We start from the raw sequence: 25,973 nt of genomic DNA, 5'->3' as shown, positions 1-25,973 counted from the left end.
TAGATAAGTTATGCATCGGTAAAAACAATTCACTGTTTCCAGTGCCGTAAGGAAGGTGAAACACAAAAATTAGAATAGTGGATGTTTATGTGGAAGTGAATTTGTAATTATGAAAACTTTGTTTACATTATGCTAATATATAATTGTATTACTTTCCTTTAACAACATGAAATGCTAAGCTGAAGTGTTATGTTTGAATTGTGTAATACTGTAATTTATTGTTTAAATGATTGCTGCATACTAAAATGGTATTCTTTTTTCTGTTGAATTGTTCTGACTGGTTTCTTTGATGAATCAACCGTTTTCTGTGGATTCATAGCACAAACTGTGAATTCATAATTAATAATATATCTGCCCTGCACTACCCTTCTTTTCAAAGCCACAAAGCCATGTGTAGTTAGAAGATATACATGATGAAGCAATCACAAGGGTGATGTCACAGAAACGTTTTAAACAGCCACAATTATTCCTGCAGTAAAAATACCAGCACTAAATCTTTTAGAAATAGTAAAATGTTACAAAAATGAAAAGCAACAACCAGAAATTGACATTATATAGATTATTGTTATTATTATCAATTGTAGGCCAGTAAATAAATAATCTTTGTTGGTCATACTATATTTTAAATGTGTGTCTACACCTTTAAATGGTTTGAATTAATGCAGGGTTGCAACCCAAATCAAATTTATTTCCAGAATGGCAGGAGATGCAGGATGTGAGAGTAGGAGAGTAACATGAGTGGGACTTGTAGGCAAGATTAAAGAGTTGCACTGTTGTTTTTGCTCTGTGCACATCCTCATACCATTTACTCTCCCAACAAAGTCTTTTCAACCCACTTACTGTGGATTGACAATCAATACACAAGCCTTACACAAGTTTCTCAAAGCCAAACGAATGAATTAGTTACCAGAAGCCATATGGAAATCAGGGACATTTGTGGTCTCATTGGTGATGGGGACCCTTAAAGTTAATGGCAAGTTCAGCATTTTCCCTTATCTGCAACAGGACATCTTTTTAATGATGAATTCAACATGCTGTAAAACCCTTGGCAAAATGCTTTGTCGTGTCAAGTGAGCAGTGCATTTCTGAACAGTAAATGCAAGTAAACAAGGTACTACTTACTTTAAACTGCGGTGGTATTTCTTTTACTCATCTAATGCACTATACATTCACACCCTCACCTCTACTCTGAAGTAGCACTGTACTGAAATAGCAACTATGTATCATTATAGTTACTGTATCACAAATAGTTATAAAAAACACCACAACATTGTTCACTGGACAAGCGCACGCCGTGCACGTTGTTTCTGTTGCACCCACACATGTGCTAACATAAATGGCTACTATAAGTTACCGTTTGTATGAGCAGTGAGTTGCACCAATGTGCACTGAAAGAAACATATAAATGCAAATGCATACGTGTCATTAAACACTGGCTAGACTGTGCATAAACACTGCATTTTTTTTTTTTTTTTTTACAGTTTCTAAACTTTTTTTTTTTTTTTCGTAAACACCAGATTAATTCTGGCAAATGTACTTACCATTCGTTCACAAAACGAGCTGCTGGAATCCAGGGAAAGGCAATAACATCACATGTTAACACTGAACCAGTTCCGACTTCCTACAAAACAAACACTCCAAAGCATTGGGGATGGGTTTTGGGAACTTTACGTTTAAAGGAGCAAGCACGTTGTGAAGTAGAAGTAAACATAGCTCTTCCTGCGTGCACTGTGGACACTTAATACCTATTCGTTTTCAAAATTTCAGACCTTACCTTTTTATTTTATGTTTATATTATTTTTTCGCGTCCAAGTTATTTCATTTGTTAAAACTCAAGACCGCACAAATATGTATGCCGCCCCAGAAGCGAACTGAGCAGCTGCAGCGCCAGAAAGAACTAATGAGGTATGCAACGACTTGACAACTGTGTATCTCTACACTGCTCTGCAAACCTCGGTAGTTTTCTACATGCTTATAGAAAGCATAAACAAACTGATTATGTTACAGGACTGGATATATGTATGAGTGTGTGTATGTGTGTGTGCTTCTAGAACCCTAGATAATAGATGTGACCTTTCAAATATGTTGGCCCCCATCTTCTCTGCATAGTTTAAGAAGAGCCTAAAACTACAGTGGAAATTAGTGGTAATGTAAACAGAAATATGCTTTGTAATAAAGTAAAGCTACCTAGGAAACCTAGTGCAACTATGGAAGTGGACTCTTATAGCTTTGTGTGGAAAGAACACCAATGCCATAAAGACTTTTCCTTGAAACGTTTGTAGAAAAAAAAAGTTGGTATTTCTACACAGGTTACAACTGAGTGTTTTTCTGAAAAACAAAAATAAACACTACATTGAAAGCGTTTGTTAGGCAAGACGTGTTTGTATAGCATGTGTATCTTTCAAAACTGCACATTTGAGGCCTACGTGGTGAATGAAAGTGTACGACAGGTAAGATTCATGAAAGCATTGTATTTTATTAACAGGGAAATATTGGTTGCAGTTTATAAATTCACATTACGCTTTTGTTGTTAATGGATTACTATATATATATATATATATATATATATATATATATATATATATATATATATATATATATATATATATATAAATGTAAAACTAAACAGCAGTAGTTGAGAGTAGTTTAGCCAGGAACAAATAAAATGCATGAAAAAGTAAAGCATAATATATACATGCATGACCTTTCAACTCCCCCTACTGCAGCTGTGTAGAGGGAGCCAAATAGAGTGGAAAACAGGTTAGTCAAATAGCAGTTAACAAACAGTGACTTTAGCTACATATACTGTAGGTAAAGACAGATACATAGGGATTTGAAAAATGATGTATTGGAGGAAGGGCTATGAGAGGGTAATGAAAGGTTGTTCATGGTTTAAACCAGTGAAATTAAGGTCAATCTAAACTCAGCTGTTCACTGGAGCTGGATTCAAAACGTAGTGAGCATGTTGCATTGCCACACTCCCCTGAAGGGCAGAAGCTGCATCTGTATTTGTGTTTGGTCGATTTAATTTTACAATCATACAGTATGTTGACATGAGAGTATACAGAAAAGGGCACAATGGACATTAACGTGCTTAAGGGGAAAAAAAAAACAAAAAAAACTTCTCACTATTTGCTTAGATCACATTTAAAGTCACATCTAAGACTTTAAAACCAGTTGTGTGGCTCTTATTAGCATTAACATTATTACTACCCCCTTCTGTTGGGCTGAAGATAATTTGGTTAGACTATTAGAACCAATCTATAGATATACCTATATATATATATATATATATATATATATATATATATATATATATATATATATATATATATATATATATATAGGATATTTGTTCCATGCAAACCTGGTACGTTCTAAATCCAGGATGCACGCTTAGGGCAAACGTGCGAGTCCCGAAAAAGGATCTTTTCTTTTATATAGGGATGGTTGCTATAATAGCAAACGTTATTATCGCCAAGGGCTTTTAGAAAAACATAGAGACTGCTTTTGTATCTCCCGGACGGATAGAGGGCCTACCTGATCTCGGATGGACAGCCTAGGTACCTGCCTGTCTCCCTGCCTGCCTGTCTGACTGTCTGCCTGCCTATCTCCCTGCCTGCCTGCCTGCTGGACGGACGCCCTGCAGAGGGCGGCACTGGAGTTTCCTGCCTGCCTGTTTCCTGCCTGCTGGACGGACTGTCTCCCTACTGGGGATGCTGTCTGCCTGTCGGACCTGTCTCAGAGGACGGACGGTCGGACAGAAGGGACAGACGGTTTCGGAACCAAAGAAAGGAGGAAAGTCGTAGCTCAAGTCACATCGTCCGTGTCAGGGAAATTCGTCCGGGCTGTATTTAGATTAAGACTGACCCCTTAACCCCAGTGTGAAAGTTGAGCTGCTCTTTATAATAGATGGGTATATTGCTCTCTGTGCTCAGCTGTTTCTCACTCTGGATCTCATTAACTTTCCCTTCTCACAATCTTCTCATCTTAGATGCACCCTGCCTCCTGCTCTCGTCCAATCAGAAGACCAATCCCCGCCTCCTCCCCCAGAAGAATCAGCAGCATTCAGGAGGGCAGGCCGGGACTCTGAACCACATTCACAAGGATATCCAGAGAGTTCCCACTACCAATAGCTGAATGCTTCTATAAGGCAAATCCAAAATCTTTGAGTTATTTAAATAAACTTTGTTTTGAAGAACTAAATAGTGTTTGGTATTGATAACACTGTAATAGACTGTTGTTAAAAAGTTACATGAATAGTAAATATTATTTGGTACATCAAAATTCTTTAAATTACTCAGTTATTAAATGTCTTGATTTATTTAAGTAACTAAGCTTATGATTCATTAATGGAGAGGGAAGAGACTTGAAGCCAAGCCTGGGAAATGGGGATTAATCTATAAAGGCATTAGTGCCTGTAAATAGTGTTTTTGGTGGTGGTTGGTAGGGATGGGGTTAACATTGTCTTTTTTTTTTTTTTTTTTTTTTTTAGTTATTGCCAATTAGTTATCCTGGTTTTTGGGAAGCTGGTCACGGTCAGCCTGGATTCAAACCTGCGATTTCCAGGCTATTGGACACATCTTGCACTCCAATCAAAATGGCTTTACTGGATGCGCCACTTGTGAACCTTAATGTTGTCTTTTATTACTATCTATTTTTTGTGTGTTCACAGCTTTGTTCTTAAGTGAATTGAGTTTGAACAGTTAGGTCGTCTTGGTATCTGGCATTGGTATTTTGACGGCTCTTCACCTGCATGTGGACTCTTCCAGGTGCTGCGTTCCACTGATTTAATAGAGAACCTGATGCAGACCTGCTGCCACACCTTTGGACTGCTCTTGTTAAGACCTAATCTTTCATAATCTTTGATAATCACTTAAATAGTATTTATAACATATTTTCATGACTCTTCTTCCTAACCAAGTACTGAAATGTAAATTCGGTGTTTCCAAATTTCCAGTTTGTCTCCCACCAAAATTACAGTGATTTTAAGATCAAGCTGCTGGGAAGGTTAAAATGGACCCCTTGTGTTTTGTTAAGTATGTAAGAACATAAAAAGGTTTACAAACGAGAGGAGGCCATTCGGCCCTTCTTGCTTGTTTCGTTGTTAGTAGCTTATTGAGCCCAGAATCTCATCAAGATTCAACAACATTACTGGGGAGTTTGTTCCAGACCCTATGGTGGGAAAATTACAATGTTGCTACTGCTATGATTGTTTAGGGTTTCCATGCTCAGGTTTAAATGCTATTACGGGTTATAAGATTTAGGTATAATATAATAATAATGTATTATTATCGGATGTTCTGAACATACATCCTCATTCTTGCTACAGGGCAGGTGGCCCATATAAGAGATGGAAAGATACTGACTACTAGCTAGATAGAGGAAGTTCTCTTTATTTAGCAACTGCAAGCTGCTTCCGTGGCACTTCATAGAAATGTCACGGCTTATAAATTTCTTTGGGGTGCATGCAATTTAAATAAGTTGTTACTGTTGTATATGATTGGTCTCATTTTAATCTTCCAAGTTGTTGCTATTAAGTTGAGCTTCTGTAATTGGCTCGCAATAACTGTAGGTTACAAGGTATATATTATGCTTAGTGGCTCTGCGTACTCAGAAGTTTGCTCGGTTTCCTAACACCTGCGTGTGTTGAGAGTGTTCTCGGGTTTGCAAACCATTAAACTTGTTTACTCAATCTTGTTTGTTCTACTGAGTCTCTCTCTTACAGGAGTTTGAGTTGTAAGCTTCCATCACAACCTTCACAATTCTCTGTGTAAAAAGGTGCCTCCTATTTTCTGTTCTGAATGCCCCTTTGTCTAATCTCCATTTGCGACCTCTAGTCCTTGTTTCTTTTTTCAGGTTGAAAAAGTCCCTTGGGTCAGCACTGCCAATACCTTTTAGAATTTTGAATGCTTGAATCAGATCACTGCAAAGTCGTCTTTTTTCAAGAATAAATAGATTCAATTCTTTCAGCCTGTCTGTATATGACTGCCTTTTGAGGTTGCTCTTCTTTGCACTCTTTCTAGAGCAGCAATATCCTTTTTTTGTAGCGAGATGACCAGAACTGAACACAATATTCTAGATGAGGTCTTACTAATACATTGTAAAGTTTTTTACATTACTTCATTCTTTCATGCTTTGTTATTGCAGCTGTTAGTTGTTTTAATTATTTGTCTGTTTAGTTAAAAATATAGTTCAGTAACATATGTACCTTCCAGGTTTTAATTCATATTAGCACTAGTATTGTCATTGCTCTCTTCATATTAACTCTTGAACAGTCACACGAATGAGTAAAAGGTGAGAGTATGTGAGCAGCCCCATCTACTGGTAGATGGGTTTAGCTCTCCTGACAAGAATCTGATTGTGGGTTCTATTTGATCATTTGAACATATAATAAAATACACAATCAGTTTTTGTGCTAACAGTAATACTGCTTCTGCTTGTGTGTCTATTTTAATATTTGCATGGACAGGGCAATATGTTTTTTAACTGATTTTAAAATCGTATTTAAATGATGGTGGTATGTCAGCACAGTTTCTCAATGATCTTAAAGGGAGTTGGCATAGTTAACATTAACCAGTAATTTGTGCAGCACAGTTGGAAATCAAGTGGAAATAGAGACAAAGAGACATTTCTTCACATAAAGAGTGGTGAGGGCATAGGATGGACTACCTAGTCATGTTGTTAAGGCAGAATCATTTGGATCCTTGACAAAGATCAAAGATTAATCAGCTACTAAGAAGTGGACAAGCTTAGATGGGATGAATTGCCTCTTTCTCATTCTTAATAATGGTAAGACCCAATGACAATGAACAACAACCATAAGTACTCCATGAAGTTTATTTATACAATCAATATGTTCGCTCCACTGATACATTTGCAAATATCAGTAAAATGAAATGACATGTACAAGGTTTGTGGAAGTACCAAGATTGTGTAATTAACAGTTTAAAATTAAAAGTTGTGAAAGTTGTCTTTCTGATTTAAACATTTGGACATGGTTCAGCATCAGCTATGGGTTGGCACCGATCTACCACTGCTTTCAGCTCCCCTATCTGTACACCATTGTACTTTCCTATAACGGTGGTCCAGTGAGTTTCTCCATTTGAGTACGTGCGGCTCAGTCGTGCTATGAAGGGAATATCGGAAGTAATCTTTTTACCTTCCATCCTCATTGTACATGAGTGATTGGGTGGTATATTTATTTCAAGGGAGATTGAATGACTAATGGACTCTACAAGTGCAGTGCCTTTAGAAAATTGAAATGTTTTCTCAGCCGTGAAGTCTACAGACGTAGAACCGATCAGGGGAATTTTTGTACTGATACCGGAAGTTATGCCAAGCATAGTTGAGCGGCCTATATCCCAGCTAGTCTCCATTTCAGTGGTTTTTTCTATCTTAACTGTCTTTTTCACAGTTTGACATTCGTTGTTGGTGACAGAGGACAATCTTAATGTTTCAGGAGGGTGGTGGAACAGCTCTATCTGGTCTATTCCATACTGAACATGGGATATATGCTGGCTGTAGGATTCTCTATTGATGGAAAGAACTTGGTATTTCTTATACCAGTACTCATCACCCTCCCATGGCAGGAAGAAAGCTTCATGCTGAGTGACTACCTTTCCTAAACCATACTTATTCTTTCCTACATAGATACCAACCCCTGAACAGGTTTTGATGGCATTTGTTGGAACAGAACCATACGATCCATCAATCCACTCTACAAATTCAAAGTGGTCCTGATTGACAAGTAGTTCAAAATTAGGGGCATTATATTCTTTATTAGCATATGGATACCGACAGTATGGGCCTTTGCTTGGGTTGTAAAAGCCAGCTTCACAGTTGAATTTACAGACATAGTCTACCCGTTCAGCATACCCGTTCCAGATTGACATTGCTCCATTAGGGAGTGTCCCGTTCCAACTAACCCATTTCAGATTAATGTTATCGCCAAAAATAGAATGAGAATTCTCCCAATTCTGCTCCAGAAGCTCGGCCAGAGCCCCATGTTCTACTGCAGAGTTGAGGACAAGCGGTGGAACGATTCCCTCAAGACTGGGGTTGAGAATCAGTCCTAAGAGAAGAAACAGACAGGAGAATGGAAAACGTCGATACATTTTCAAATTCAAATCTAATCAAATTTTATTTATATAGTGCCTTTCATGCAAAAAGTACTGCACAATACAAAGAAAATCACAATAAAATACATGTGCATAAGGATCCCAAGGCGTACACAAAACTGTCAACAATAATAAGGAATATGTTGAAAACAGCAATTAAAAAATAAATTATGCACAGATAGAGATGATGGTTTGCATAACAAAGGACGCTTTTTAATTGCACTCAAGGAGGTGGTATGTAGATCAGCCACTATCAGATCAAATGACTGCCACTTTATACTTGATTAAACTTGCATTTTTGACTAGCTATTTTATAAGATTTACCAAGCTTTAGTCTTGGTAAATTAGGAAGCGATTAACCAAATACATTATGCAAATAAGCTGTCAAGACACATCTCAGTAAGGACTCTCAGTTTTAATGCAATATAATCAAAATGAATTTTCAGCCATATTCATTATGAGTACAAATAGAAATTTGGATTCAGACTCAGTATGGTACTACTATTATTTGCAATAACCCTTCTCTTCTTTTTAGAAACAGCATTTACCTGGTTTAGTTTTTGCTGGCTTCTCAGCAATTTCCTTCAAGCTATTGGGTAGAGCGGATGATGGATGGACACATTTTACACTCAGTTGCATAAGAGCAAGGACAACCAACAGTATTGGCTTCATCTAGAATGACAGTGACAAAAAGGTCTTAATGTTGAAATCATGTGCATTTTGTCCCAAGATTCAAATTGTACAACTCATATGAATCACGTAAAGCAGACAACTATAATTCATTGAACGGATGTTTTTTTTTTAAAATGGGAAACAGTTATTTTGCTTATTAGTTCAATTTGTAAAAAAGACTGATACTACATTAAACAATAATTCACTTTTCACTGTTGTGTAAAAATACAAAACTCTACCCAAATTGCATTGCATGACTGAATTGTAAAATTACAATAGCTAATTCTGTCAGTTTGAATATTCCACTGATAAATTACCCAGTTTAAATCTGCAATGTTCATAGAAGAAGCAAATATTTTAATTAGACAAGCTATAAACATATAGTGTTTCCGTATATTGTAATTACATTTTATTCAAAAGAAATACATTTTCTCAAAAGAAATGTATTTTTGTCAAAGAATATATTAGACAGAAAAACCTTGCACACTTAGCTATATTATTTTTATGTATGTTTTTCAAATAAGCACAGCTAGCACACAGTAATAGACAGTACTCTACCTTGCACTGCTCCACTCCAAGTGCTAAGATTGAAACTCTTCAGAGGGTTTATATAAGCCATATTTATTGCCACTCATAAAGCTTATGGCATTGTAACATACATTTCCTAATGGAACAGGTGTTGATTTTATTGAATGCAAAGAAATAAGAAACAATAGGACCACTGTCCCAATCAACACTTCTGTGTCTTAATAGCTGATATAATTTTAAGATATTGAAACTTGGTGAAATGTTATTAATCTAAAAAAAAAATCATATATCTTTGCCATTTTGAACATCCATTAGCTGCATAGGTTTTAAATGTGTAGTTTTAAAAACAGAAAACTTGTATTTTCATTTTAAAATATCTGGTACTACTCTAGGTTAAAGGAAGTTCTCAGTTTCTTTGGCTTGCCTTCCAGGAAGTATATTTCTGCTTTAATTTCTTGGCCATTTCAGCTCAGCATTGTCTTTTGGGTCAAAGCATGCTACTGCCGGAACGCATGGAGGTCAATAGGGGAAGCGGCTGTTTGGTTATTGACATGTCCTTTGTTGTTATTGCGATTGGTGTATCGTGCATAGTATTGATTCTGCTGTAATTGTTTTTTTCTCAACAGGCTGCCGGGTGCAGGTTGCCGTGATGTAGAGTCAGCAGGGTTGTCACTTCTTGGCCTGGTAGAATAAAGTTCTTTGATACGTACTGGTGCTTTTGGATCACCATTGATTGTGATTGTGACGGCGCCAAGTACAGGGAACAGAGTACCCTGGACTGGATGGCCTGACAATTCATTCCCAGGGTCATCTAGAAAGGGAGTGGAACTCCAGTGCACTACCTCATCGACCCAGAGGGGAAACGATGTGGCAGCTGCAGATTCGAGGAGCTGCTGCAATCGTTTACCAAGGGGTCATATGTGACGGTACAAATAGGGGATGGAGTGGTGACGTCATCTGTTCCTTTGTTTATGGTTAAGGAAACAACACGGAAAGACCTGAAGGACTGTGTTTATTATTTGGGACTGCAAACCCTTTATTTTGAACAATGCAATACACACTGTTTGATGTCACCAGACCTGGATTACAATATTAAAAGCCTTTCTAATTGGATTATCACTGTTTTGTCTCCTGATTAAGCACCACATCACTTTTGCATCTGTACACTTTTTCGCGTGTATATATTAGAAATTATGATTCATAATCACCAGCTTCATCCAGTACATAATAAGCATATGGAAAGGGATACCAGAGTTCCACTTGGAAGTCATATTTCCAGACATTATAGACACCATGATGCTGTACCTGTCGCAATGGACCTGGTGAGGCATTGCAGTGTGACAGGAACAAAGGAAGACACATTAATTTGTTGGATATGTGACCACCCCAAAACCCACCACTGTTCTGGAACTTTAGATGGCTTTTTAAAGCCAGTTACTGTGGCTGTTGTCATGGAATTGAGAGGTATCATCTTTCCAAAGACAGCCAGTTTACACTAGCTACTTCTAGCAGTTGAAGAAGGCATGAGCCTTGATAGGAAGGGACAAACCTTGATTTAAAAAGAGACAGAATGGACTGTTATTGTTTCCAAGCCTTTCTTGTGTTATGTTCCTATGGAGCTCAGACTGATTATCCTGACAATATTCTGGTATTAGTTTTTTATTTCAGCAATTTAGATTAACTGATCCATAGTCCAAGGTTGATATTGTGGCAAAGAGCATGATAAGGACTGGATAAATTTCTCAGTGAAGGTTGAAGGATTGATCCAGGTATGTTTGATTATCTTACATTGCCATGTCACAGATAATGAAATAGCAGGCATTGTTTTCTAGCTAACTCTATCAGCGGTTGAGTTGGTGCTAAGTTTTGAGAGATGAATGAGCAGACGTTAATCCTGTCAAGTATACACAACAAGTTCAGATGCTCTTGGACATATCTAGATCCTAGACTGCTGGAACTTCTTTTGTCTCTGTTTTTTTTCTTTTGTCTTTATTATATGGTATTTAACACAAACATGTGGATTTTGAAGGAGAAATCTGATTGGGGTTTTGTAAGATTAATTCTAAATGCACAGCATACGTGTGTGCAATTGCAAAACAAATAAAAAATGAAATGTGTGATTGCATTTACTTTCTATAGCAATCCGCATGTGTGACAGGATGACGTCACTGGCAATGGTGTTTAGTCCATGAAGGGAGACTCAGACACAGTTAAAGGTAAAGTAAAACGCATGTTTAATTATACACAAACAAAAATAACACTGACAGAAACTCTAAGCAAACACAATTAACAAAATAAAAGGCGATACAAAACACTGACGAACCATAAACAAACAGGACACGTACACAGCAACACAAAACATATCCACTGACATTAAAGCCAACAATAGCCAAACTAACACTTTTAAGTCCCTCCCTGCCACCTCTATATTCCCCACACATACACATATACTGCCCGTATATACATATGGCACAAAATACGCACAGGGGCAGAGATACCCAGCCACAGCATGTTTTGACAGCTGGGTTGTATGGTCCAACATGTTGTGCACCTGGGCTCTTACACTGCATGCAAAATGCTGTTGCAGTACAATAGAAATACGCTGGATGTGTCAAGATAGAAAACATAGAGCCGTCAATCAGAGAAGAACAAATTGAATGAGACATACCATTTAAATCTTGCAAGCCACTTTTCTCATTTAAATCCCAGTGCTCTTGTATCCAAATTTACATCAAACTATCAAGAAAAGCAATCTTTTCATCTTTACATTAATCAGAATTGATATTATACTGACACAGCAGTTCATAGTGAGCAATAATTTTGCACATGCACTGGCTGTAAAAAAAAAAAAAAAAATTAGTGTTTGTACAATATTTATCAACTTATGAAAGGTAGTCTTTGGTTTTACAAATTTGTAACCTTGGACTAAGTGATAAGATCTTGGCTTTGATTATTGTCAAAAGTGTTTACTACAAGTTATTTGTAATCTTGGACTAAGTGATAAGATATTGGATTTGATTATGTCAGAAGTGTTTACTACAATTTATTTTCAAACTAGTCAATTTTACGCTCTTTAACTAAGTCACGTCAGTGTTGCGTAGCTTGAGAATCGATTGTCCAATTGAAGTGAAAGTCTATTCCATGTATTATACTCTAGGGCTGTGCTCCCCGCTAATATATTGCGGAGGGTCTCATAAGTAACTCTGCGATCATTGGTGGGCCACATATAAATATTATAACCCCCTAATCCCCAACCATTGAAAATATAATACGTTTTTCACTTACCCGTATTCATTAGAACTTCGGAAATGAGTGAACATGCCTGTAATGTTCTGATAACGTGGCTCGTAGGATGTGGGTATGGTGCGCAGGTAATCAATCTGTCATGCTGCTTCATCTTTATTGAGTTCATTGCCGAAAAGCTGGCTTCACACACATATGTACTACCAAACATGGACAGTCCCTTAAAGCACAGAATACCAATGTGGAATATTTTTCTCGGGTTACTTTAAACTAGAATTCAGGCTCGGAATATGTCGAATGTGTTGCTTGCATATCAAAAGTCAGCTTGAAGTTCCAAAAAATTCAGAGTCTGACTTGACAATTTCCACCCTCATTTGTGTGAGTTCAGTAGAGGTGGCTCTCACAGGTATGAGACCCCCCGACCTGTGAGGGCGCTGTGTAAAGGGAACAGGTAAACATATTATTTATGAGTGGCAATAAACAGTCGCTATATAAACCTTTAGAGATATGCAGTCTTTGCACTCGGAGTGGAGCAGTGGAAGGTAGAGTACCCTATAACTATCTGTTATACATCTGATCAAAACATTTCTTATTTAAACATTCAAATAACATAGGTATTTGTACTATTTTCTTGTGATTTACTTAAGGGATGTATGTTCCTAACATGTATTCTACTTATTAGAAAAAACGTCTAATCAATTTTGGTATTCTGTATTTTAAATTTAAAGAAATATAATATAAATCTTCAAGGCTGGCAGATTTCACATCTTCTCAGGAAGACAGCAAAAATGCTCCCTTTACAATGACAGACATCTGCTATAGTTCTGCTTTGTTTAAATAATCTAGTATTTGCAGGGATAACTATTTCAAGTGATACTTATTCAAAATTGACACTATGATTACGAAGGTGTTATGAGTGCTCCCTTGTAAAGTTTATCACAGTAAATTTGCACAGTAATTTAGCAACTTCCCCATGCTTTGCTAGTATGTATTTACCCAACTTTATCACACTTTGCTATGGTTTCATTATACTTTACCATAGCTCTCTGGGCTTCACAATGCACCATGCTTTCAATAAGTTTTAGTACACTTTGCTAAGCTTTTATTCTGGGAAACTTTTATAAGGGTAACTCCAATTCAAATAAAGCATTTGAGGAAAAACCAATTGAAAAAACAAGCAATTCACTTGTGTTCTTCAGATTGTCGCTTTTAACCTATACTGGTAGTTTTCTAACCAATCCTGTTTTTCATGTTCGATTTCAAGCATTAACAGTTTCCAGTTTAATTACAAATTATTACCATGTAATCTGTACAAACAACCTTAAAAATGTCCCCAGTCACATTATCGCCATAATGACAGTAAGTGGGAACAGCAATTGAAGCCTTCTTGACTTGGAGAAAACAAGTCTGAAACGATTGATGATACCCGGCTTAATTCAACTATTTCCAGATGAAGTCAACACTGGTGGTTGTCCTGATCCTCTTGCAACTAAGCTTAAAATGTGTCCATCCATCCTCCATTCCACCCCAAAATCTAAAGGAAATCATTGAGAAGACAGCAAAAACCGATTCAGCAGGTAAACTGTGATTCTTTATTTAACATTGCTCATTGCTAGCACTGTAGCAACCGCAGCCAATATGTCTGTGTGTCTAATGCTCTCTTCAGACATATATTAGAGGTGTGAAGATACTGGCTAACTTTACTTTAACTTGTTTTTGTTGTCAGGTATTAAAACAAAGCCTGTTAAAAGTATATTCACAACAAAAGCTGCCTTTTCATAGCTTGCCCTCATCTATACAACTGCATACCAATTAATGGTAATTCACTTTGAGTGATGTAAAGTTCTCTTACAATACATTCTTTCATCCAGAGTGCTCACATTTTTATTATCTCACACAGGTAAACTGACACAAGTCGCGAAACTATCAAATAGCACCAATTCATCATGTATACCGGCAAATGAAATGTATAAGATATACAGTAGTACTACAATTAAACTAGCATTCTGAAACACATATACAGTACTGTGCTGCCATAGAATGTAGAATGCAGGTGCAGTATATTTTCCATTGAACCTAGCCGTAAGTTTCTTTTTACTGTATATTTTATGATTGATCATTTTAACATATGGCAGTATAAACATCAATGAAATGTGTGTTTCTGATGTGCTTTCACTCAATCTGGACTGAAGACCTTGGTATTTCCTTGAGAATGGGACAAATAGCAAAAAACACCAAAGAATGACACTATTCAACAATAAAGCAACTGTGGTAAAGATAACTGATGGTTTAGGGCATGTTATGAAGTGAAAATTGTAATTGCTATTGTAGTTTTTGTTATTTGGTACTTTCTAAAAAGCTGGTAAAAATATAAAATATAAAGGTGCCATAACAACAATTGTACAAAATACATACCTGAGAGTAGAAAACAGCTGTGTGCAGAGAGAGTCATACCCTGCCTGCGAAGTTGTCTGTTTTCGCTGGGGATTCCAGAGGGAGTGTCGCATTGGCTCTGAGAGGCAAAGGCAGCTGGAACTGTTTCTCCTCATTGTGCTACCCTTACTGGCCAGACACGTATTGAGCTCAAGTGGACATCTGCAGGGCTGGCCTTTCCTCCACAGGCCGGTAGCTGTCAAGTTCCCGGGTGTAAATAGGCAGTTGGTTTGGTTGTGAGGGAATCTACTGACCTTCAGTTCTCCATTTTAAACTGGGGATAAAACTGAGGGTAAACTAATTGTGCACTCTAAACTAAAAGAAAGAAAACATGCAATATAACTATAACCCTTGCAAAATGAACGTCAAAGAGAAATGGACACATTTAAATCAGCACAAACAGAGTGGTCTACAATCCAGAGTTAGAAGACTATTCCACTCCAAGCTAATTAGGTAGAATTACATATTGATCTGCTTTACAACCTGGATGGAGAGAGAGATTAAAATCAGTTCAATTAAATTATTTAAAACAGGGTCTGAAAAAAGACCTGGACAAGTGCTGGAATGGTTAAAACTGTTTTTACAAAGAGGGGTTGCTATAATCATTAATCACGAAAAGGCATGATTTAAAAAGCACAATTATTTGTTTCTTTTCTTAGAGTGGAGTCTCAACCCCAATCTCGCAGAAATCATTCCACCGCTTGTCCTCGACTCTGCGGTAGAACATGAAGCCAAGCTTCCGGAGCAGAATTGGGAGAAGTCGCATTCTATTTTCGGTGATAACATTAATCTGAAATGGGTTAGTTGGAACGGGACACTCCCTAATGGAGCAATGTCAATCTGGAATGGGTATGCTGAAAGGATAGACTATGTCTGCAAATTCAACTGTGAAGCTGGTTTTTACAACCCAAGCAAAGGCCCATACTGTCGGTATCCATATGCTGACAAAGAATATAACGCCCCTAATTTTGAAGTACTGGTCAATCAGGACCACTTTGAATTTGTAGAATGGATTGATGGATCGTATGGTTCTGTTCCAACAAACGCCATCAAAACCTGTTCAGGGGTTGGTATCTATGTAGGAAAGAATAAGTATGGTTTAGGAAAGGTAGTCACTCAATACGAAGCTTTCTTCCTGCCATGGGAGGGTGACGAGTACTGGTACAAGAAATACCAAGTTCTTTCCATCAATAGAGAATCCTACAGCCAGCATATATCCCATGTTCAGTATGGAATAGACCAGATAGAGCTGTTCCACCACCCTCCTGAAACATTAAGATTGTCCTCTGTCACCAACAACGAATGTCAAACTGTGAAAAAGACAGTCAACTTAGAGAAAAACACTGAAGTTAGGACTAGCTGGGATATAGGTCGCTCAACTATGAATAGCTCAGCATCCAGTATCACTGCAGCAATACCCCTTATTGGCAGCGCATCTGTGGGGTTCACAAAGGAGAAAACTCTTCACTTTTCTGAAGGCACTTCTATAGTAGAATCCATAGGTCACTCAATCTCCCTGGAAATAGACATACCACCCAATCACTCTTGCACAGTGAAAATGGAAGCTAAAAAGATGACCGCAGATATTCCCTTCACAGCACGGCTGAGCCGCACGTACATTAATGGGGATACTCACTGGACCACAGTTGTAGGCAAGTATGATGGTGTGCAGATAGGGGAGCTGAAAGCAGTGGTGGATCGCTGTCAGCCCATCGCTGATGCTAAACCATGTACAAACACTTAATCAGACTAGCATCAACAGCTTCTTAAATAGAACAGGATAACGTGAAAACCTGTTCTGCTGCCCTTTACACACATCTTATGCTAGCATGAATCAATGCCTCATGTCTATTTCTCATGTGTGAAAGAATAGATGTTTAGAATGGCAAAGTCAATATCAGGAAACACCCAGGAAATTAAAATGTGAATGGTTTCTTATGTTAAAATAAAAAAAAATAAAAAAAATTGACTTGTGTGATGATCAAGCTGAGTATCTGGTACCTTTTTTTTTTTTAATCTCTTTTTCCCTCTGTCAGTAAAAGGCATCCCTGGCCACAGCAGTATTTACATAAATAGAGCTATCATTATCATGACAAAAATGGCTACATGCAATCTCAGAATATATGAAGGTGTCTGTGTGTACTTTGCAATGGATCTCCTCCTAGCGGCTGAGTTAATAATGCTGACATCAGCATAAGACACGTACTTACTTCACAACAACAGACTTGTTCCAGGCCCTGCCTTCCATTTAACGCTCCGAGAAGCCAATTCTTTACAACTTACTGATGTCACACCAAGCAGGGGATAATAAAGTACATATTTACTTGCCAACTAAGATAGAATATAGAAAAAACGCTTCCATTTGCGCCTTATTCATCATATAAATCACGCAATAAAAGTATTCTGGTGACATCATTAAAAAAGTAGAATAAGCACAATCTGGATTTGCAGCCTTATAAAGTACATTGAGTGTGTTACACCTCGAGTTGTGTAACACGCAGTAACAGGACAAGAACAACAGGAGACAATTGCTATACACATTTACAGGCTGGCTTTCAAACATTTTGCTCTGCTCTATTTCTTTGTAAGTCAATATGCTCCAACTTGGTCTAATGCACTACAGAGCAAAGCCTCTTACATGATCAGCTATTCATGTGTTCATTCCTATGGTACTGAAGGACACACTCTCTTAAATTCCCAGGAACAAACACTAATATTAAGGGTTCTCATAATAAGTGCAGGGTTGTAGTGAAATGCATTCTGAAACTTCTATAGGAGGCTGATAGTGCAATGCAAAATGAATACCCTTATTACACCATCTAGTGGTTATGTGTGTCCTCAAACAAAGTTATTTTATAAATTCAGTTAAGAGTTCTCCTCTCGTTTGTAAACTTTCTTATGTCCACCCCAATGCATTTACTGCATTATTTAATTAACTCCTATTTAAGACAATTTAAATGTAATAAGAAACAAACTTAAACCTTAAACCTTCTACTACATGACTTAGCTGTTTAATAATAATTTTGTAAAGTCAATAGATGTTTTTTCTCCTTACAAGAAATAGTTAAATAGGAATAACCTTATCAAAATAGCCTGTGTAACACTGCATCGTATCAGCCCTTCTAACACTTCATAATTGTAAGCTTTTACTTTGTTAAAAGAAAATGTTCAAAACAAATGGAAACCGTTTAGCCCATCAGTGCATGTCTGTGTTCCCAGCGTGCAATGTTGGAGAGTAACACATTGCATGCAACACCTTAGTGGAACATATTACATGCAATATCTTACTGGAACACACTACATGCAATACCTTACTGGAATAGATTGCATGCAACACCTACCTGGAACACATTACATGCAACACCTAAGTAGAACAGATTGCATGCAACACCTAGCTGGAACGTTGATACCATTTTTAGGATTTTGTAAGGTGATGGTTCCTTTCAGACAGGTAACAAAACTAGGTAATGTACTACAAGTGTTCAACAGGGCAAGACACTTGATGACTATGTGAATGCACTTTTTATATCATCTTGTATTCCATCTGGATCTTGAAAGAATGTTTCAAGCTGCAGCCTGCCCAAACTGAAAAAAAAATCTTTGTATAATGTTAACTGTGTCTGGGAAGTAACTATTTGCAACTGTAACTAACTAGTTACATTTTTTCAAAGTAGTAAGTTACTGTAACTAGTTAAAATGTTGTTCAAGTAAATGTAAAACCATTACTTTTTGAAAAGTAACTTCCGCGACACTGCCTGCTGAAAAATGTCTTAAAAGAATGCTTCCCCCGATGTCTTCAAGATGAACCACACCAACATACTGACTGCCGAACTGTACATGTTCAGGCTAGGCATAGTTTGCAAATGCAGAAACCTCATGTGGAACTAAACTGACTGCCTCTTAAAGGAATGAGATGTCTTAATCCAATGATACTGTATTTGGAGAAGCCATGTTTAACAATGCAAGTTGTGTTAATCGAACCACCCCCACATAACAGCAAGGTACAGGACCATCTGTCGACAATATTAGAACATCTGAAACAAAACATATACTCTCAAATTTTATTGTAAAAAAATAAGGACAACACCATTATAAAATCTATTTGTATATTCAAACCTTTCAAACTCACCAACAATGTATCCTACTTGGCATTCCTAATGTGACATCCCGTCTTCAATGTTTTAAAAGATAGCCGTGAGGAAGTCCTGTTCTTTAAAAACAACCCTGACTAACTATGTAGGTGTCCAGGGGGTAGTGTTCTTAATTAAGAAAACTGTCCTGGAGTAAACAGGCTCCTGATGAATGCACCTTCATTAAGGACCTAACAAACAAAGCCACTGTTGTACAGCCCCTCTGGCTCCACCACTAGGATGGTCATATCTACTCCCCCTAGCAAGGCCTGCTGGGTACTATTGAGGTTTACCAGGAACTCGACTGCAATGGCGACACCTATTTCCATGAACTCTTCCTCCTCCTCTCTACTGCCCAGGTGCTCCGGTAGCAACGCTGTGGTGGTTTCTATTCCCACTGCCCCGCCCCCCTTTCTGCTCTGCAGCTCTACAATGACCCCGCCCACCACATTCTCCCTTGTCTCCATGACAACAGAAACTATAGCAAAGTGGGACATAGGATAGAGTCTGTGCTCTAAAGAGAGGTCTCTGTGGCGCACAATTTTGCTCTGTGCCTCAGGCCCACTGCAGCCCGAGAGCACTGAGATTAAGTTCTTGGAGAAGCGCAGCAGAGTGTTTCTAGACTCCTCCCAGCCCACCAAGACCAGGCTTCCCCTCAGCGGTCGCCCTCTGGTCACACTGCTCAGTGCTTTCCACAGTGCCTCCCTCTGGCCAGGGAAGAGGATCCGCAGCCGGTCCAGATGACCTTCAACAAAGGCTGGCCGAGGGCGGGGAAGTGCTGGCCGGTGGGCCACAGGGTCTGTGAGGAGGAGTAAACAGGAGACCAGAATGAAAACGAGCAGGAGGAGGGAGGCCAGGCAGACAGATGGGAGGAAGTCGGAGTCCTTTTCGTCTGGCTCTTGGGCTGCCGTCTCTTCTCTCTCCCCTGCCACTGGGCCTCCTTTTGGGACCTCACCCGGAGTGTCTGCACCACCGTCTTCAGACACATAGTCTTCCTTCCCTGTTTCTGTAGAGGAGCAACGGCAATTCAGTCATAATTTTAAAAAGCATTCAGTCATTGATCCTAAGAAAACAGCTCAAGTAGACAGATAAGTTTGGCTTGTGCCTTCATCAGGGTAATGGAAAAAAAAAAGTCTCCATTTCCATAGTACAAGTTTGTCTCTCTACACATTTGTCTACAGACTTCCTAAAAGTTTTACACTTAGAGAAAAGGCAAGCAGAGTGAGGAGCACAGAATGCACTAACATAGAATTCATAAACTGAGCTAACATTAGGCCACTAACTGTAGGTGAAATTGGTATGTATATTTGGTAAGTTTCCACTCACAGTTGACGTTAGTGCATACGTTTCACTTAGCAGGAGCTGAAGCCGAAGATGGCCAGTGTGTGTGTGTGTGTGTGTGTGTTGCCATAAAGATAACAAAGCTATGTTCAAAACTGGAATCAGTTTGAACTGGTTTAAAAGGATAGCATTGGGTAATAATTGGGGTGGTGGTGGTATGCACCTGAATGTAAGTTAATAAATGCTTGCTTTGCTTCCAGTATAATTGGAAACTGTTACTGAGAACTCTTTTGTAATCCTCTGCACTGTGGAGTTTTACCCAGTATGTTATGCTCAACGTGCTGTAATACTATGAAGATTTCTGAAACACAAAGTAAAAGACGTTGTGAAGTTTCTTACACAAAGGTAAAACACCTACACCAACAGCAGGGTTTAACTGCTTTCATCTACATACATTTTACTTGAATCAACATTGTATGTTTTAAACATGACAGTATTTCATCAGATAATGCATAAATGTCATTTACCGTCAAAAAACAGCACACACTTAGAATAACATGCCCTTAGAGACCAATTTTCTCATTAGAATATTATTCGTCTGATTCATAAATCTGTTAATAAACCCTTACTGGCATCATAAATTACAGATACTTCAGACCAGGTGGAAAATGAGATGTGTCTTAACTGTATCATTTCCTAGCATAACTTACGCGTTTAGGAACATATTTAAGCCAATATAATAAAATTACTAGGGGTTTTAATTTGGGCATTTTTTAAAATCGATTAATCACCCCATCTGGACGTTCAATTAATTGATTAATTGCACCCGTTTGCTATAACATGCAATTGTTGTGAAACACAACTCAAAATAACACCTGGTATTAATGCAAATTTTTTGCAAGCATTTATTAATGACACCTACTGTTTTACAGGCAACTTCAACTTAACAATAAATGAAAATGTTTACTTGCATGTGATCTGAAGTTAGCCAAAGTAAGTCTTTTAATATAATTCATAAAGTACTGTGCCATGCATTACTGTAAATTAGCAGCGGTACTAAAACCAATAATGTGTTGGATATGCTGGGACGATTTTTGTATAAACTTTAAACTAACGGGCAATTTATTTAATTGAGTGCTATCTTATTTTAATTTAATTTAAGACTTAGACTTAGGCTAGATCTGTAAATGTACTACTATGGTACAGATTTAAACAAATAGAATACATTGTTAAAAATAAATCAACTGACCTGCGACTCAGATGATAAGATAAAAGTGTAGTATTGTTGTGAAAGGAAAGCCCCTAACAAATCTCGCAAGTTACCTTTATTCTTTCCTTCTGAGCCAGTGGTTCACAAACTTTTTTTTGCTGCCTGTCTCCTCTAATAATAAACAGTAAAATACAATTATAATATATATTTAAGATGGATACACTTTATTATAATCACTGTTTGTAATTGTATTAACACCACTACAAAAAACTAGTCACTTAAATGTTGTGCTCTTGTTCATCATTCCGATTGAGAAAGTAAGGAAACGGAGGGTTTAAAACCCCGTTTAATTGTTTCACAGCAAAACCCTATAAATGAAACCGATTTTACTATTATTACAGTATAGCTGTGACTAGCCTTTAAATAAAGTTAATGCAATTACAAATAGTAATTGTAATGTTTGTCCTGCTTACTATTTTATTCTAACTTTATTAAAGATTTTATTAAAGATTTGTTTATAAAATGTTGTACCTTTGTTTTCTTCATTCTTCAAAGCTAAGAGAATCCCCCCCCCCCCCCCTTATAAGTGCTTTTCTTTACGGTAACTGCAATAAATGGCCAACGTACGTATTAACAGTTTGCGACAACAAAATGTGGGATTTTAATTAAAATTAGACTGGTGAAAGTACACTAACCTTATTAATTGAATCTGACACGGATGCACATTGGAATTGTTAACTTCCCTGTGCTTTGATTCTGTTTTATGATTGTTCCACCTGTTTTTGTCCTGTTCGAACGACTTGCTATTGATTTTATGATGTTATTTCTTGCCGTCTTTGAAAGGAGATGTGTATCTCAAGGGTTCTACCCTGGTTAAATAAATATATTTGAATTTTCACCCTGTAGGTGGGTGTGGATAGGTCATTTCATCTCCACCCAGCTTAGAAAACACACCTGTCTCACTTGAAACAATGGCCATTTCTCCAGGACCTCCAAAACGTGCTTTGTCTGGTCAGAGACCCCGAGGCATCCAGAATAGTCAGGGTGAAATTCTATAAGAAGAACACATTTTATAACATTCCGGAATATTTCGGGTGTGTGGGGGGAGGGTCAAGGGCAGCTACTACTTTTATCCCAATTACACATATTATATTAGCACAATTACTTATATTAGCACAATTAGTTGACTGATCATTAACACAGCTGCTCACATTGTCACAGTGCAACATTCAGAAGGGGTCCTTTAGTTTTGATAGGAAATAACAAATGAAGGAGGGCTATCTTGACTGCAGTACCATATATATTGGACATTATTAATGCAATTGTTTCTTTATTGCTTTTACTAGCGATAGCTACAAGGTTCATGAAAATCAATTCTCCAACTCAAACAGAAAATATTTCCCAAATTCAGCTTACTTCCTTCTCAAGCAGGTCTGACAAGACATATTCTACATTTCAAAGCCATTAAGTGGCAGGCACACAATACATTTCCTAAAATGCAATCCGGAAACTATCAATGGGTCATTTACCTGACACCACAACACCACCACACAAAGCAGGAGCATTTGAACAGGGCTCCCTTAACCCTTACAAAGCCTTTCATAACCCTGTTTTTTTGTTTGTTTGTTTGTTTGTTTTTTTTGGTTTGTTTTTTAACGTAATAAACGTTGAGGTGTCTAACTAATTTTAATGAGCAAAATGGCCCGCAAGTGCAGTGAACACAAGCTATTTAAAACCAATGCTGCAAAGAGATGCCACTTGCAGTGGCGTAGCTAGGCGGTGGTTTTAGGGGTTTGAAATGCATTATTAAACGACGTGGGAGACAATAATAATAATAATAATAATAATAATAATAATATAATAATAATAATAATAATAATAAAGTGTCGATCCCCGTCCTAACCAATGTAAACTAGTCTCTGAACCCGTGAGCGGTTTGATTCTCAGTAGAACACAAATCGAAGATTAATATAGATATTATACAAAATACTAAAAAGAAAAAAAAAATTGAAAATGAATGCTTTAACTGTACATTTGAATATATGTATGGAAATACATATCACTCATAAGGGCGAAATTGTTATTGTAGCCTTTGGAAAAGAAGGTACAACGAAATTAGTTATTTTTAGTACTGTGCGAATCCTGCTTTAACGGCTGTTGTAAATGCTCGACAAGTTTGCAATGAAAAAGAGGAGGATGGTCTTGCGGATCTAAACACCAGGTAAGGTAGGTTATTATTTCTGTTATTTTATGTGTATGTTTAATAACTGCATAATAGTAGTTATAAAAGTGATTGTGAGGTACATTGTACTTTTGGGGTGTTGATTTGTACTTACAAAAACATTTTATACATTATTAGTAGGCTGTCGAGCAATTACAAAAAATATAGCGATTAATTTTGAAATTAAAAAACAATCTTAGTTAATCTTGGTTTTAATCGCATATTTATTGATACATACTTCACCCATCTCATTTAATTTGGTTTTACTACTGATGCTATTGTAATGTTTGGATATATTTTCTATGGTTTTGGCCAGGTTATAGTATTTGCACTTTCAGATTGTTTAATTAATGTTATTAATGTAGAATTAATACAGCAAAAATGATTCGTTTTCTACTGCGCAGTTAATGCAACTGCAGCTTTAACTGCGCAATGTTATATGGCCGCTGAACTGTGGAAGTTTGGCGGGGTCTTGGGACAATTTGGGGAGAGAGCATTACCACGGGATACTTTGAGCAAGTTTCATTGAGCTCTGTATTCTAAAGGTGCAATTAAAAGTAACAAACCTGTGCCAACTGTAAAGCCTTAACTATAAGCATCCTAAATATCTGGCGAATCACACCATAAAACTTATTTTGCTTCAGAAATGTTGTCGACCTGTTGCAATATATCAATACACTTGCAATACGAAATATGTATTAGTGGAATTTTATATTCGTGTCAAAAATGTTTGCTTCTTTTCATACAGGAAACACGGATAATAAAAAGCTCACAACTATTTATGGCTTTATAGTACTGCTAAGAGGAACAAGACAGGATGTGAATTAATCTCCCCCAAAATTAACGCGTTAATCACAGAAGTAACTGCGATTAAATTAGCAGTCCTAATTATTACCCATCTGCAAAAATATCCAAACCATCTGATAAAAAGAAATAGCTGATGGTTGTACCACACTGATATCTATATTGTTTATACCTGAAGGATAGCATTTGCCTCTCTCAGGTGTAATTAACTCACCAAAGAGTATTTAAATTAAACAGGGAGCATATAACACGTTTGCAAATGTGCGCAGTTTCTTTAAAATGCGTACCTGTTCCCTTTTTGCTCTGCATGACATAACGTTTGCAATTAAGAAGTGGATTGGTACTTACATTGTGTTTGAGCTGGTAATCACAGTTGAGTCTTGTTACTTGGACTGAAGTGTAGTTGCTGCAGCGAAGCAGACAGGTCCCCTGTGTTGATTCAGTACATTGCAGATGTTTATTGCCTTCCTGCCAGAGAGGTTTGTCAGGTAATTCGCACAGGTGTGTCTCTCCCAACTGCATTCCAATAGAGTAAACAAGGTCCTCCAGGTCCTAGTGCCATGGGATTTCCTTCCTCGCAATCTAGCACCCTGCTGTCTTTGTTTCTGCATCTCTTATCTTTCAAACCATTATATACTGAATCATATCAAACAAAAAATGAATTAATGGACACCTCTTTGGATGAACTTTCTTCAAAACATTCTGCGCATTTAAAAAAGAAGGTGAAGTATTTGGGTCATATTACTTATGTATCGAGTGTCAGTCTATGTGGTGTGCTCTGTGCTGTCTATTGTTTGAGAGAAGCACACACACACACACACACACACACACTGAAGACTGCCTGTGATATCAGGAATATTACAAATCGTACATGAATCAAACACATGCAAACATGAAAACTTGCAAGTCTCCAGTGGTCGTTGGGGAGTAAAAATGCATCTCTACATGACAGTAAACCTAAATAAGGCTGAGATTCTTTTTTCATTAATGCATTTGTCTTGAATTTTCTCTGTATACCCTGACACTTAACCATTACAAATGATGTGGACGTGTGCGTTTTGGAAACCATGTGGTAGTTGCAAACAAAAGCTATTGTACCAAAGCTTTTCATTTCTTTGAAAGGAACCTGGCAGTAATACAAAACTCACAAGAGACATTTCAGAAGCAAACAAACTAGACATTCTTTATCATAACCAGAATGTCAAGTTAAGGTTGTAGTGTGTATTTGTTATCCACTAGGACAGAGGTACTCTGGCCCTCGAGATCCATTCCAGCCCTGGTCTATATTCCAAGCAGGCTTCGTAACAGCGTCAGTTAACTACATTAGAACA

General features: G+C 37.5%; 4 protein-coding genes across 4 annotated transcripts in view; 1 reads left to right on the top strand and 3 right to left on the bottom strand.

Annotated features, from left to right (window-relative positions):
- The window catches only part of LOC121307070 (sarcosine dehydrogenase, mitochondrial-like), a 79,762-nt gene extending 77,905 nt beyond the window's left edge, over positions 1-1,857 (bottom strand). Inside the window, exons 1-2 of the mRNA XM_041239177.1 lie at positions 1,775-1,857; positions 1,542-1,621 (exon numbers count right to left, since the gene is read on the bottom strand). The gene's annotated coding sequence lies outside the window, so the exon portion shown is untranslated. The remainder of the gene's footprint in view (positions 1-1,541; positions 1,622-1,774) is intronic.
- Positions 1,858-6,871: 5,014 nt separating this feature from the next.
- LOC121307042 (natterin-3-like) lies at positions 6,872-8,320 on the bottom strand. Its single transcript, XM_041239119.1, has one exon. It carries the CDS (start codon positions 8,115-8,117, stop codon positions 6,984-6,986), a length of 1,134 nt encoding a protein of 377 aa, XP_041095053.1. The 5' UTR covers positions 8,118-8,320; the 3' UTR covers positions 6,872-6,983.
- Positions 8,321-15,621: 7,301 nt separating this feature from the next.
- Positions 15,622-16,847, top strand: LOC121307067 (natterin-3-like; the record flags this gene model as incomplete). Its single annotated transcript, XM_041239173.1, has 1 exon — positions 15,622-16,847. A coding segment is annotated over one exon (1,119 nt), but the record flags the coding sequence as incomplete, so codon positions are not given.
- A 1,901-nt stretch (positions 16,848-18,748) lies between these two features.
- Positions 18,749-25,153, bottom strand: LOC121307055. Its single transcript, XM_041239148.1, has 3 exons — positions 24,991-25,153; positions 22,572-22,669; positions 18,749-20,132 (listed from the first exon to the last, which is right to left on the bottom strand). Exons 2-3 carry the CDS (start codon positions 22,594-22,596, stop codon positions 19,318-19,320), a joined length of 840 nt encoding a protein of 279 aa, XP_041095082.1. The 5' UTR covers positions 22,597-22,669; positions 24,991-25,153; the 3' UTR covers positions 18,749-19,317.
- Positions 25,154-25,973: the final 820 nt, after the last annotated feature.

This window comes from Polyodon spathula, chromosome 52, assembly GCF_017654505.1.
Source record: "Polyodon spathula isolate WHYD16114869_AA chromosome 52, ASM1765450v1, whole genome shotgun sequence".
In the NCBI taxonomy this organism is placed as follows: domain Eukaryota; kingdom Metazoa; phylum Chordata; class Actinopteri; order Acipenseriformes; family Polyodontidae; genus Polyodon; species Polyodon spathula.
This window is presented reverse-complemented; position numbering and strand designations above follow the sequence as displayed.